A 15,000-nucleotide genomic window follows, 5' to 3' on the forward strand; every position below is an offset into this window, starting at 1 on the left:
CACCTCATCTATCGGCTGTCTATCTCTCACTTCCTCACATCTCAATTTCACCATAATTCTCACCTAATTTCACCTTAATTCTCACCTTAATCCCAGTTCCAAGCAATCGTCATTGTCTGAGAACGCTCTCAATGTCTCTAATGTTGTCTTATCTCGTTATCATTCTCAGGTGAATGTTTGTATATCCGTTGGCTTTTTGCGTTAGTGGCGGAGTGTCCGGTTAAGTGGACTTGAGGCGCTGCTCCGGGTACTGAGTGATTGGCTTGTACGGGGGGGGGGGAAGGGGGGGTTTGGTCTTTAATACTTCTCGGTGTCTGGTTTTGTTCCTCCAGTATCTAATCCCATATCCCCCCTCCCCCCCTCCCCTTCCCCCCCTCTTCCCCTCCCCTCTTCCCCTCCCCTCTTCCCCCCCCCCCTCTTCCCCCCCCTCTTCCCCCCCCTCTTCCCCCCCTCTTCCCCTCCCTCCTTCCCCCCCCTCTTCCCCTCCCTCCTTCCCCCCCTCCTTCCCCCCCCCCTCTCCCCACCCCTTCCCCCTCTTCCTTGTCAACAAGCCTCCAGAAGTACTTGGAATATATTTACGGCAGAATCCCCCTGGGTCGGAAACCTATGTACATCAGTAAATTGAAGGGCGATAGTCGGGACCCAGGAGCTGAAGTCCAGCCCCTGGGAGTACCCCCGGGTGGAGTGTACACGCGTACACGCGCGCGCTTTGCATCTTGGGGAAAGACTTAGCGCCTCATCATGCGGTGCTTAAGGCGCCATGTTGTCACCAGAGGCTTTCCCGCGCTTTTCCTGTGTTTGTAAATATTTATGTTTGGGCCACGTGGTGGTCAGCTGGTGGGTGTAAATATTTGTTTGTGCCACGTGGTGGTCAGCTGGTGGGTGTAAATATTTGTTTGTGCCACGTGGTGGTCAGCTGGTGGGTGTAAATATTTGTTTGTGCCACGTGGTGGTCAGCTGGTGGGTGTAAATATTTATGTTTGTGCCACGTGGTGGTCAGCTGGTGGGTGTAAATATTTGTTTGTGCCACGTGGTGGTCAGCTGGTGGGTGTAAATATTTATGTTTGTGCCACGTGGTCGCCAGCTGGTGGGTGTGTTGTCATTTGGTCCACCCGTTTGCTTTGTATTGTGATGTAATCATCCGCCAATAGGTGGCAGTTATTGCAAGTGGAGCACCGCTCCTTGTCCCACACAGTTCCAAAGGTTACCAGTTGGGACCACGTCAACTGTGTGTGTGTGTTCACCTAGTTGTGCTTGCTGGGGTTGAGCTCTGCTCTTTCGGCCTGTTTCTCAACTGTCAATCAACTGTTTCTACTACTACTACTGTATTTTCTATATTTTTTTTCTCTCCCCCCCCCCCCCCACACACACACACACACACACACACACACACACACACACACACACACACACACACACACACACACACACACTCTCACTTACTAGGAAGCAGCCCGTGACAGCTGACTAACTCCAAGGTACCTATGTACTGCTAGGTAACAGGGGCATAGGGTGTAAGAAACTGTGTGTGTGTGTGTGTGTGTGTGTGTGTGTGTGGGAGCCGGTCGGCCGAGCGGACAGCACGTTGCACTTGTGATCCTGTGGTCCCGGGTTCGATCCCAGGCGCCGGCGAGAAACAATGGGCAGAGTTTCTTTCACCCTATGCCCCTGTTACCTAGCAGTAAAATAGGTACCTGGGTGTTAGTCAGCTGTCACGGGCTGCTTCTTGGGGGTGGAGGCCTGGTCGAGGACCGGGCTGCGGGGACACTAAAGCCCCGAAATCATCTCAAGATAACCTCAAGATAACTTCAGTTCTACGTTATAACTGAACACAATGCGAGGGTCGCCGACGCTTATAGTGGCAGCTCGTATACCAAACTGCTTGAATATGGTTCTAGTGTGGGTGCCGGTCGGTCCTATATCCCTGTTTTTGTCTGTGTAATAAATGACAAGAATTTGCTCCTTGTCTTGAAGGTCAAACCTTGTTACCAATCTCTTTATGCGAGATTAAAGTCCCCGAGTATGTGTTGAGTCTTTACCTCCCCCCTTCTCCCCCCTCTCCCTCTTCCCCCTTTACCACTGTGGCAAGAGTCCCTGTGAGTCGCATTTTTCGTCAAGGGGATGAATTTGGGTGTGCGAATGTGGAGAGATCAAAGGGGAATGTTGTGTGTTGATGGGTATGACAGGTGTGTGTGTTGGAGGAATGTTTTGGTGTGGCTGAGGTGTGGTGGTGGTGGAGAGGTGTGGTGGTGGTGTGGCGGGCCAGACTGTGGTGACCTTGACAGGCCAAAGTTGGGAAGGGTGCAACATAGCGCAAGCCGGACCCAACGTCTGGAGCAAGATATGTTGGTCTCTTCCCTCCTCCTTCTCCTTCCCCTCCTCCATCCCCCCCCTCAAACGGGGAGCATTCCAGTTGTAAATTATTTTAAGAACAACTTGGAACACAACTTAAGAACACTTAAGAACAACTTTCCAACAAGTGATAATGTTGTAAAGTGTTCTACAGCGTTTATAAGTGTGAAGTTGTTAACCTCTTTGGTAAGTGACTTGAGATAAAGTGCCATGACAACTGCTTGGGCTAGATCTATGGCCAGAGTTGTGGTAGTACAGGCTGTAGTGGACTAGCTACGGGTTCACCGTAGCCCGTGCTACTTTGAACATTTTGTGCAAAGTAGCGAATCTTAAACAACCACCTAACAATGAGGTGTTTCCTGTAGGCTCCATGTGTGTGTGTGTACAGTACGACTAACCATCCTGGGAGAGGTGGACCATTGGTTAATGGTCCCAAACCATTAAGCCAATACCATTAAACTCACAGCTAATTCTACAACCGGTTGGCAGCACATTGCTGTATGTACATAGGCATTCAAGGAAAAAAAAGCGTTTTCAAAAGGAAAAGCTCTCTTTCTCTCTCTCTCACTCTCAGCTCTCTCTCTCTCTCTGTTTCTCTCTCTTTCTGTTTCTCTCTGTTTCTCTCTCTTTCTGTTTCTCTGTTTCTCTCTCTCTCTCCCTCTCACACCTCTCCCTCTGCCCACTCTCCCTCTCTCAGCTCTCCCTCTCTCAGCTCTCCCTCTCACACCTCTCCCTCTGCCCACTCTCCCTCTCTCAGCTCTCCCTCTCACACCTCTCCCTCTGCCCACTCTCCCTCTCACACCTCTCCCTCTGCCCACTCTCCCTCTCACACCTCTCCCTCTGCCCACTCTCCCTCCGTAACGGGCACCTTTCACTGACTGGCCGGGTGTAAGGTCACTCTGGGGTTCTCCTGGTGATATTTACCTGCTCGTTCCCCCGTGGCGACCGCTCTCTCTCTCTCTCTCTCCTCCTCACTAGTGTGGTGCGAACACCTTCACTCTCTCTCCTCCTCACTAGTGTGGTGCGAACACCTTCACTCTCTCTCCTCCTCACTAGTGTGGTGCGAACACCTTCACTCTCTCTCCTCCTCACTAGTGTGGTGCGAACACCTTCACTCTCTCTCCTCCTCACTAGTGTGGTGCGAACACCTTCACTCTCTCTCCTCCTCACTAGTGTGGTGCGAACACCTTCACTCTCTCTCCTCCTCACTAGTGTGGTGCGAACACCTTCACTCTCTCTCCTCCTCACTAGTGTGGTGCGAACACCTTCACTCTCTCTCCTCCTCACTAGTGTGGTGCGAACACCTTCACTCTCTCTCCTCCTCACTAGTGTGGTGCGAACACCTTCACTCTCTCTCCTCCTCACTAGTGTGGTGCGAACACCTTCACTCTCTCTCCTCCTCACTAGTGTGGTGCGAACACCTTCACTCTCTCTCCTCCTCACTAGTGTGGTGCGAACACCTTCACTCTCTCTCCTCCTCACTAGTGTGGTGCGAACACCTTCACTCTCTCTCTCCTCCTCACTAGTGTGGTGCGAACACCTTCACTCTCTCTCCTCCTCACTAGTGTGGTGCGAACACCTTCACTCTCTCTCCTCCTCACTAGTGTGGTGCGAACACCTTCACTCTCTCTCCTCCTCACTAGTGTGGTGCGAACACCTTCACTCTCTCTCTCCTCCTCACTAGTGTGGTGCGAACACCTTCACTGTTTCCTACATTAATGTGATGGGGCTTTATGGACGAGGCAGGACTTATCCTGATGTTGCTGCTGAGGTGTCTGCTGCTGTGTCTGCTGCTGGTGCTGCTGTGTCTGCTGCTGGTGCTGCTGTGTCTGCTGCTGGTGCTGCTGTGTCTGCTGCTGGTGCTGCTGTGTCTGCTGCTGGTGCTGCTGTGTCTGTTGCTGGTGCTGCTGTGTCTGCTGGTACTGCTGTGTCTGCTGCTGGTGCTGCTGTGTCTGCTGCTGTGTCTGCTGCTGGTGCTGCTGTGTCTGGTGCTGCTGCTGCTGGTGATGCTGTGTCTGCTGCTGGTGCTGCTGTGTCTGCTGCTGGTGCTGCTGTGTCTGTTGCTGCTGTGTCTGCTGCTGGTGATGCTGTGTCTGCTGCTGCTGGTGCTGCTGTGTCTGCTGCTGGTGATGCTGTGTCTGCTGCTGGGGCTGCTGTGTCTGCTGCTGGTGATGCTGTGTCTGCTGCTGGTGATGCTGTGTCTGCTGCTGGTGCTGCTGTGTCTGCTGCTGGTGCTGCTGTGTCTGCTGCTGGTGCTGCTGTGTCTGCTGCTGGTGCTGCTGTGTCTGCTGCTGGTGCTGCTGTGTCTGCTGCTGGTGATGCTGTGTCTGCTGCTGGTGCTGCTGTGTCTGCTGCTGGTGCTGCTGTGTCTGCTGCTGGGGCTGCTGTGTCTGTTGCTGGTGATGCTGTGTCTGCTGCTGGTGATGCTGTGTCTGCTGCTGGTGATGCTGTGTCTGCTGCTGGTGCTGCTGTGTCTGCTGCTGGTGATGCTGTGTCTGCTGCTGCTGGTGCTGCTGTGTCTGCTGCTGGTGATGCTGTGTCTGTTGCTGGTGATGCTGTGTCTGTTGCTGGTGATGCTGTGTCTGCTGCTGCTGGGGCTGCTGTGTCTGCTGCTGCTGGTGCTGCTGCTGGTGCTGCTGTGTCTGCTGCTGGTGCTGCTGCTGGTACTGCTGTGTCTGCTGCTGGTGCTACTGGTGCTGCTGTGTCTGCTGGTGCTGGTGCTGTTCCTGCTGCTGGTGCTGCTGTGTCTGCTGGTGCTGGTGCTGTTCCTGCTGCTGGTGCTGCTGTGTCTGCTGGTGCTGCTGTGTCTGCTGGTGCTACTGGTGCTGCTGTGTCTGCTGGTGCTGGTGCTGTTCCTGCTGCTGGTGCTGCTGTGTCTGCTGGTGCTGGTGCTGTTCCTGCTGCTGGTGCTGCTGTGTCTGCTGCTGGTGCTGCTGTTTCTACAGCTGCAGTAGTGGGGCACTTGGTGTGTTTGAGAGACATGAACAGGTGGAAAAGGTTGACTTGGTGAGAGATGAGATGCTTGGAGGGGTGTGTACTCACCTCACCTAGTACTCACCTAGTTGTGTTTGCGGGGGTTGAGCTCTGGCCCTTTGGTCCCGCCTCTCAACCGTCAATCAACAGTGTGTGTGTGTGTGTGTGTGTGTGTGTGTGTGTGTGTGTGTGTGTGTGTGTGTGTGTGTGTGTGTGTGTGTGTGTAAGGAGTGTTGGTGAGAGATGGTGAAAGATAAGAAGGAATGAAGGAGGTGGAAGATAAGAAGGAATGAAGGAGGTGAAAGATAAGAAGGAATGAAGGAGGTGAAAGATAAGGAGGAATGCTACTAATAATAGGAGTAGTAACTTCAGATCCCCTCAAGGAACACCGGGATAGGGACTTGCACTTAGTGATTTAAGGATACTCGGGTCTGGATAAGATTCCTGGATGGACTCAAACGTCGTGTGAGTGTGTGTGTGTCGGGTCTGGATAAGGTTCCTGGATGGACTCAAACGTCGTGTGAGTGTGTGTGTGTGTCCTGTCCGGTGTGTGGGATGGCCGTCTTGGTGAGCAGCCAGGTTGTTGTGACTTGTTCTCTGCAGCGTTCTCCTTTGTTCTGCAGGGATACCACTCTCTTCCTTCTCAACTTTTATAACTTGTGTGTTTGTTCTTTGCGAAGATTTGTAAGACGTTTGTTCTTGTTCCCGTGTTCATGATGCAAGACCTTGTTAGCTGTTATTAACGACTGCCTCGTTGGCTTCCTAGGCTGTTCTCTCAAACTATCTCATACTAACGATCGTCTCTGGGTAATTGAACAGGTCCGGTAGTTAATGTGTTCAAATACTTTCTGCCGTTTGGTATGTTTTTTGTTTGTTTATGCAGTTACTCTTGGCTCCTGAGTATGGGTATAGTGGACGTGTTCAAGACAAGATTTATTAGGCAGGTTCCTGTAGGCAGTGCCGGACCAACCGGGCTGTGGTGGGTATGTGGGCCTGTGGGCCGCTCCAAGCAACAGCCTGGTGGACCAACCGGGCTGTGGTGGGTATGTGGGCCTGCGGGCTGCTCCAAGCAACAGCCTGGTGGACCAACCAGGCTGTGGTGGGTATGTGGGCTTGCGGGCTGCTCCAAGCAACAGCCTGGTGGACCAACCAGGCTGTGGTGGGTATGTGGGCTTGCGGGCTGCTCCAAGCAACAGCCTGGTGGACCAACCGGGTTGTAGTGGGTATGCGGTCATGCAGGCCGCTCCAAGCAACAGCCTGGTGGACCAACCGGGCTGTAGTGGGTATGCTGTCATGCAGGCCGCTCCAAGCAACAGCCTGGTGGACCAAGTTATCGCAAAAGTTGAGCCTGGCCTCGGGCCGGGCTCGGGGAGTAGAAGAACTCCCAGAATCCACTCCAGGTATACCTCACGGAAGCAGGTTCGATCCCAATGTACAACTTCAGTATTTCTCGCGTCGTATTATTATTAACACCGAAATTTGTTCCTGAAGTGATAACATTAAAGACAATTATTCCCAATGACTTATTTGGTCACATTAAAATAAGTTTTACAAATGGGTTATATGTTTGAAATATTTTATTTGTTCGAGAACTTGAATAATTTTGTGTGATTTATTCCGCCATCAGAAAAGGAAAGTGTTTTGAAGGAGATTATATAATGGACTAAACAGTGAAGTTTGTGTTTGTTTGTGTTTAACAACGTCTTCAGTACGTTGTTGACGACGTCTTCAGTACGTTGTTGACGACGTCTTCAGTACGTTGTTGACGACGTCTTCAGTACGTTGTTGACGACGTCTTCAGTACGTTGTTGACGACGCAAGTGGAGGGTCTTGGGGGTGTTGAGAGGTCGCTCAGCTCACTATTGTGGACAGATAGTGTGATGGTGAGTGATGGTGAAGGAGTATAGTGACGGAGTATAGTGACGGCTGGAAGATGGACCAGAGGTCCTGTTTGTATTGTGAGTACGTACTCTAACCCTCCCCCAGGTCACGTGCTTACCCGTCCCCCGTCTGAGCACGTGGTGTTATTGTCATGTGATGATGGGCACTGAAGCACAGGTTCCCGCCCCCTCCCGCCCCCCATCGCCCCCCATTAAGCGCCCCCTCGCCTTTTAACACCTGTTGTGTGAGGGGGGCAGCCCGCCCCTGCCTCGTGCCTACCCCCCCTGCCTCGTGCCTACCTCCCTGCCACGTGCCCACCCCCCTCCCCCTGCCACGTGCCCACCCCCCCTCCCCCTGCCACGTGCCCACCCCCCCTCCCCCTGCCACGTGCCCACCCCCTTCCCCCTGCCACGTGCCCACCCCCCTCCCCCTGCCACGTGCCCACCCCCCCTGCCACGTGCCCCTACACCCGAGGCGGGGCATGACAGATGGCATCATTGACAGCGCCCCGGGCACTTGTCACCCCGCAGACAGTTTTCCTGGTGCCCGTGTCGTATACCCTATGCGTGCCCGTGCCCGGGCAGGGGGAGCGGCAGGGCAGGCCCGGGCAGGTGGGTAACGGGTCTGCCAGTGTCTCCTGTACCGTCGTGGAGGACGGAGTGTGGCGCCGTCTCTCGCCGCCCCGTCGTCCCTCACCGCCCCTGTCGGACCAGTCGTCGGACAGCGGTCTGTGGACGTCGTTGTCGTCGTCGTCAGGAGCCGGGGACGACCCTACACGACTCCATACGTCTTCGGGATATTCTGAGACGCTACTTCGCCTTGACGACGACACCGGTCTAGCGCAGTTTGTTGGTGGGCTGCGCCAGGGCGGCCCTCAGGGCTGTGACAGCCTTCAGGGCTGTGTGAGTGACGCCCCTCGGGGCTGTGTGAGTGACGTCTCTCAGGGCTGTGCCAGTGACGCCCTTCAGGGCTGTGCGAGTGACGTCCTTCAGGGCTGTGCCAGTGACGCCCTTCAGGGCTGTGCGAGTGACGTCTCACAGGGCTGTGTGAGTGACAGGAAGCCACGGGGCGCAGGACAGGGGAAGCGACCCCAGAGTGCGGACTGCGGCACAGGGTTTGTCGAGCCGCAGGATGCGGGCTGGCGGGAGGGTGCGGGAGTGACCCCCTCCCGCAGGCTGCGGCAGCTTATGCGTCGCCTGCAGGAGAAGGTCGGCCATAGCCTGCCGTTGGTGCTGGATCACGTGACCCTCCAGGCGCCGCATGCGGCCTCCGGCAGGCGTTTGCCACTCAAGGAAGCCTCCTTCTTCAATAGCCCGCAGCCGCAGCTAGCGGTGGCCACGGCATCAGCGCTCGTGCCGCACCTCGACACCCCCGTGTGCCTGGCGGAGGTGCCGCAGGCGGAAGACGCAGACATGACGCAGCAGAAGGAGAATGTGATGGTGCCGCAGCCGCCGCCCGCACGCCCACGCCGCAGCAAAAGCAGGAAGAGGGCGGCCAGTCCTGGCAAAGAGCGACGTGCGGGCGAGCAGGGACTGCGGCTCAGGGACAACAGCCGCATGCGGGAGGCACACCAGCCGTGGATACTGGAGCGGACTGCGGCCAGGGACACCAGCCGCATGCGGGACCTGAGCCGCGGCCGACGTCAGGGGGCACATTCCCCTAGGGACCAGAGCCCCGTGACCCCTAGGAATCCCAGCCCCGTCAAGGCCCCCAGCTCCGTCAAGGCCCCCAGCTCCGTCAAGGCCCCCAGCTCCGTCAAGACCCCAAGGGACCCCAGCCCCTCAACCCCAAGGGACCCCAGCCCCTCGACCCCAAGGGACCCCAGCCCCTTCTTGACCCCCAGGGAGTCTCTGGGACTCCCTAGGGGAAGGGACAGGACCAACCGCTCCCAGCTGCCGCCCCTGAGGGCTGAGGAGGGCAGGGGGGGCGGGCAGAGGGGCAGGTCGCAGCCGCCCCCCGCCAACACCCTCCCCCGGGGGCACGACCCCCCACACAGGACCCCCAGGGGGAGGCGTGACAGGACCCTTCCCCCCCCTAACCCCAGGGACGAGTCACCTGCGGCCAAGTTGAAGTCTGACATTTTGGCCGCACTCAATATTAAGCTCCTGCCTGCGGCCAACGGGCTTAGGGTGCCGCAGGTGGCTGTTAACGGGCTTAGGGTGCCGCAGGCGGCTGTTAACGGGCTTAGGGTGCCGCAGGCGGCTGTTAACGGACTTAGGGTGCCGCAGGTGGCTGTTAACGGACTTAGGGTGCCGCAGGCGGCTGTCAACGGGCTTAGGGTGCCGCAGGCGGCTGTCAACGGGCTTAGGGTGCCGCAGGCGGCTGTCAACGGGCTGAGGACGCCGCAGCCCGTCAAGAAGGCGCCCGCGCGGCCCAGTAAGCCTGCGGCAAGAAAGGGAAGGTGTGGGCGGGAAAGTGTGTACACATCTGGGGCTGAGAGCGAGCCTGAGGTAGGGCGCCACGCCCACGCCAGGAGGGACGCCCACGCCAGGAGGGACGCCCGCAAGATGTCCTCGGACTCCTCGTCTTCGGGCGTGAGCGGGTTGACGCAGGCGGCAGTGCCGCAGGTGCCGCAGGGTCAACAAGAGTGGCATCACTACCTGCACAGTGTCAATACTCTCAATATGAACCTTAAGAACCTGGAGCATGGGGCGGGGGTGGGCGGCGTGGGCGGGGCCTACACCATGTGTAGTGGGTGTAACAGCAGTGGGTGTCACGCCCCCACGTGTAGATTGTCGCGAGGTGGGGGCTTCTCCACCCTTCCCCTGCACGCCCACCCGCCCTCCACGCCCACACGAGACACAGGGCGCGCTAGTCAGGGTGGAATGGGAGCCGCCCACGCCCACTGGCGTGGGCGGGACAAGGAGCAGGGCACCGTAGCCGTCCTCATCGACCACTACAACAACCCCGCCCACCTGAAGCCCAACAGGAAGATCAGTTCCTCACGTATGTCTATACTCAAGCCCAGAAGGCCTCTGAAGCCGCCCACGCCCACCCTAACACCCGGGCACACCACGCCCACCCCACTAACACCCGGGCGTACCACGCCCACAAGCTCCGGCAGTAATAAGGAAAATAAGAAACATCGGAGCCGCGTGCAAGTGGGCGGGGGAGACGCCCACACCCTCCCAAGCCTCGGGCGGGGTGGGCACGGCCTACACCCACCTGTCCTAGCTACCACCATTAGCATACCCATGGGCCCCATGCCCCACAGTACCCCCCCGCCGCCCAGGAAGCCGGCCGCCCGCGACAGGACGGGTGGGCGGCTCCTGAGGGCGGAAGAGCACCCGGTCAGACCCCGCTCCGGGTCGCGGCTCATCCGGAAAGAAACGTTTCGGGTGAGGAGGGGCGGGTTGGAGGGTAGGGGGGAGGACTGCCCCATCACCCCCTCCCTGCGGCTGCGGTACCTCATGCAGAAGGCCCACAGCAGCAGCAACAGCAGCGACAACAGTGCTGACAACAGTGCAACAGAAGAGGTAAGTCACTGCTGCAGTGTTGGGCTCGGTTGTAAGGGTGTGATCTTCCACTGTGGGGGCTCAGGGTCTCAACCTTTCTTGTGTGTATATATACGTCTCCTGTCTTGCCACGATGTGGGGGGTGGGTGTGTGTGTGTGTGGGGGGTGGGTGTGTGTGTGGGGGTGTAGGTGGGTGGGGGGTGTGTTGTGTGTGTGTGTGTGTGTAGGTGTGTGTGTGGGGGGGGTGTTGTGTGTGGGGGGTGGGTGTGTTGTGTGTGGGGGGTGGGTGTGTTGTGTGTGGGGGTGGGCATGTTGTGTGTTGTATGTGTGTGTGTGTGTGTGTAGGTGTGTGTGTGGGGGGTGGGGTTGGGTGTGTGTGTGGGGGGGGGTGTGTTGTGTGTGTGGGGGGTGGGTGTGTTGTGTGTGTGGGGGTGTGTGTGTGTGTGTGTGTGTGTGTGTGTGTGGGTGGGTGTACGTTGTATATCGTATTGCCTTCGACAATTTCCTCGTGAAGTTCTTTCCACTATTTACGACTCTGAGACTGACAAAGATCTTTCTGACATCCCTGTGACTCATCTGTGTTTCCTGTTTCCAGTTATGTCGTCACGTTCTGCTGTTTCTGAATGTGAGCATTTTGCTTACATGTTTCCTTTGTCAATCCCCCCTACTTAGTATCGTGTACGTCGTTATCATGTCTGCCCTATTCCTTCATTCGTCCTGTGTAGTGGAGGAATGTTCTCTCAGTCTTTCTTCATAGCTCGGGCCCTTTAGCTCAGGATCTTGGAAGTCTTTGGCCTTGCTCCAGTTCCTATCTTCATAACCTTGCATTTGTCAGGACTATAGTCTAGCAGCCATTTCTCAGACCATTTCTGGAGATTGTGCAGATAATGTTATAGGGTTTGCAGTCCTCCTCAGGTCCGAATCTCCCTTATTAGCTTAACATCGTCAGCAAACTTGGATAAGAATGAGCTTGCTTAACTAACTAGTCCGTTTAGACTGTTGAGACACTCCAGTCGTTAACCTCTCCGTGCTAACAACTCTCTTCTTAGTATGACTTACTCTTGGTAAGAGGCATTTCTTCACCCTCTTGAGTAATCTTCTTGATACACCAGCCTGTGGTTCGAGTCTGCATGCGACTTGCATGGGAGAAAGTGTGTGTGTGTGTGTGTGTGTGTGTGTGTGTGTGTGTGTGTGTGTGTGTGTGTACTCACCTAGTTGTGTTTGCGGGGGTTGAGCTCTGGCTCTTTGGTCCCGCCTCTCAACCGTCAATCAACAGGTGTACAGGTTCCTGAGCCTATTGGGCTCTATCAAATCTACACTTGAAACTGTGTATGGAGTCAGCCTCCACCACATCACCCCCTAATGCATTCCATTTGTTAACCACTCTGACACTAAAAAAGTTCTTTCTAATATCTCTGTGGCTCATGTGGGCACTCAGTTTCCACCTGTGTCCCCTAGTGCGTGTTCCCCTTGTGTTAAATAGACTGTCTTTATCTACCCTATCAATTCCCTTCAGAATCTTGAATGTGGTGATCATGTCTGTGTGTGTGTGTGTGTGTATCTAGTTGTGTTTGCGGGGGTTGAGCTCTGGCTCTTTGGTCCCGCCTCTCAACCGTCAATCAACAGGTGTACAGGTTCCTGAGCCTATCGGGCTCTATCAAATCTACACTTGAAACTGTGTATGGAGTCAGCCTCCACCAGCTGTGTGCGCGCGCGCGAGCTGGCGGGCGCGTACAAAGCATTGCTCAAGGTCAGGCGGGCATGCAGCCATTGGCCGCGTGTGTAGAGAGGATGGAGACGGCTCAGCTACAGTAAAGACCTCCGGGCTCACCATAGCCCGTGCTACTTTGAACTTTATATTCCAGGTAGCGAATCTTTAACAACGGCTGGGCTACAAGAGAGAGCAATTCACTCATTGTTGTGAGAGATGAGCTGGTGGGGACCAGGATTGTGAGTATTGTGAGTGAGTGTAGAAGCGGTGAGTTGTGTGAGTAATTGGCGAACCAGCTGGGACAGGTTGGCCTGCCTTAGTTCCAGCTGTCTCAGCTGGTTAATGCAGGATGGGTCACCCGTCTCTCGCTCTGTCTCTCGTCTGTCTCTCTCTCTCTCCCGTCTGTCTCTCTCTCTCTCCCGTCTGTCTGTCTCTCTCTTTCTCTCCCGTCTGTCTGTCTGTCTCTTTCTCTCCCGTCTGTCTGTCTGTCTCTCTCTCTCGTCTGTCTGTCTCTCTCTCTCTCGTCTGTCTCTCTCTCTCTCGTCTGTCTGTCTCTCTCTCTCGTCTGTCTGTCTGTCTCTCTCTCGTCTGTCTGTCTCTCTCTCTCTCTCGTCTGTCTCTCTCTCTCTCGTCTGTCTGTCTCTCTCTCTCGTCTGTCTGTCTCTCTCTCTCGTCTGTCTCTCTCTCTCTCTCTCGTCTGTCTGTGTCTCTCTCTCTCTCTCGTCTGTCTGTGTCTCTCTCTCTCTCTCGTCTGTCTGTCTGTCTCTCTCTCCCGTCTGTCTGTCTCTCTGTCACCCGTCTGTCTCTCTCTCTCTGTCACCCGTCTGTCTCTCTCCCCCGTCTCACCCGTCTATCAACCAACTAGCTGTAGTACCCTTAGCTCCGGTGTCGCCCGAATACCCAATGGGTTAGTAGGCCCATTCACAAGGCCTAATTATACGGTTCTACAGAGGCCTGATTATCCTACTGCTTGGTTTGCGTGCCAAGTAGCACAGAGTAGCAGCGAATAATAGCAACAGTAGCACTTATGGTATACTGGGAGAGATGCTATTTTCGTAAACTCACAGTAGCAGCAAGGAGCGTCTGGAACGGGTATATGAGTCAGCCGGGCCAAGGAACAGTAGCAGGTTTTCTAAGGTTTAAGCCCAGCGTCTTCAGGTGAATTGTAAGGAGCAGTGGACACTACTACCCTTTGGGTACGTCTCCCCTTATTAGTCGGGTTTACTGCACCAGGAGTTTACCTTAGTGCACCTGGTGTTGGCAGGTGGGTACACTTGTTGGGGTAGAGGGGGGGGGGTGCAGTTGCTATGGGGAGGGGAAGATGCACAGATCCCACTGGTAACTCCTCGGCCCCTCACAGTGACTCGCTGTCTTCTGTTGCTTAGGTACTCCTTTATCCAGTGGAGTACCTTCCCTTACATTCCTGCCTGCATCTCCAGCTTTTGCGCTAGTCTCTTGTGTGGTACTGTGTCAAAGGCTTGATACCTGGTTGATGGGGTTCTGGGAGTTTGGTCCACCAGGCTGTTGCTTGGAGCGGCCCGCAGGCCCACATATACCTGGTTGATGGGGTTCTGGGAGTTGTTCTACTGCCCAAGCCCAGCCCGAGGCCAGGCTTGACTTGTGAGAGTTTGGTCCACCAGGCTGTTGCTTGGAGCGGCCCGCAGGCCCACATATACCTGGTTGATGGGGTTCTGGGAGTTGTTCTACTGCCCAAGCCCGGCCCGAGGCCAGGCTTGACTTGTGAGAGTTTGGTCCACCAGGCTGTTGCTTGGAGCGGCCCGCAGGCCCACCACAGCCCGGTTGGTCCGCCACTCCTTGGAGGAAACTATCTAGTTCCCTCTTGAAGATGTCCACGGTTGTTCCGGCAATATTTCAGATGCTTGCTGGGAGGACGTTGAACAACCGCGGACCTCTGATGCTAGAAGACCACACATTTCAAAGATTTTTATACGACGTTAGAGTTATTGGTCTGCAAATTTCCAATTGCTTTACTACCTCCTTTATGGAGTGGTGCTATCAATCCTATTTTCTTACGTATGTAGCTTAGCTTAGCATTCTAAAATCCCCAAATCACCTTCTGTGGTTGAGTGTTCAATAAACCCTTGAACTGTATGTTTAACACTTCTCTAACCCTGTCCATGGAGGACAGAAGAAAATGTATATATGCTGGTTAGCATTGTAAATGTCCGGCCACGTCTGTGGTAGAAAAAAAAACAATTTAATGTTGGTAATAATTCCAGTATCTCACCTTCGTCTCCAAATTAAAACCACCGTAATATTAACGTTCTGTATGCATCGCCGTCAGTAGGTTAGGTGGGTTGGTTGGGTTTGTGGTTAGGCAAGAACGTTGCATTTTTGACGGAGTGGCGGATTAAGAGAACTGGGGGGGGGGGGAAGTGTTATTTTACAGGTTAATAAAATGAAAGGTGGTTATTGTTGTGTATTGAGGTCGGCTGGGGCGCTACGTCAGTGTGAGTCACGCTGCTGTTGTGGGGGGTGTGGGGGGTGTGGGGGGTGGGTGGTAGGGGGGGTGGGGGAGGGGTAGGGGGGTAGGGGTGGGGGGTGAACTCGTGTCTGTTTGGTCATGTTTAGAGAATCATCATGTCGTCTTTTGTCTCTTGTGATGAT

General features: G+C 55.2%; 1 protein-coding gene across 12 annotated transcripts in view; it reads left to right on the forward strand.

Moving 5' to 3' along the window:
- Positions 1 to 15,000, forward strand: part of LOC123770464 (serine/threonine-protein kinase N) — a 312,702-nt gene that overhangs the window by 195,760 nt on the left and 101,942 nt on the right. For 3 of the 12 annotated variants that reach the window (XM_045762323.2, XM_069301799.1, XM_045762325.2), the window contains exon 1: positions 7,680 to 10,682. The exons of the other annotated variants lie outside the window; for them this stretch is intronic. In XM_045762323.2, the coding sequence (XP_045618279.2) occupies positions 7,695 to 10,682 (2,988 nt within the window). In that variant the 5' untranslated portion in view covers positions 7,680 to 7,694. Of the gene's footprint in view, positions 1 to 7,679; positions 10,683 to 15,000 lie in introns of those variants that run through there. 12 annotated transcript variants of the gene reach the window in all.

Source organism: Procambarus clarkii, chromosome 46 (genome assembly GCF_040958095.1).
Source record: "Procambarus clarkii isolate CNS0578487 chromosome 46, FALCON_Pclarkii_2.0, whole genome shotgun sequence".
In the NCBI taxonomy this organism is placed as follows: Eukaryota; Metazoa; Arthropoda; class Malacostraca; order Decapoda; family Cambaridae; genus Procambarus; species Procambarus clarkii.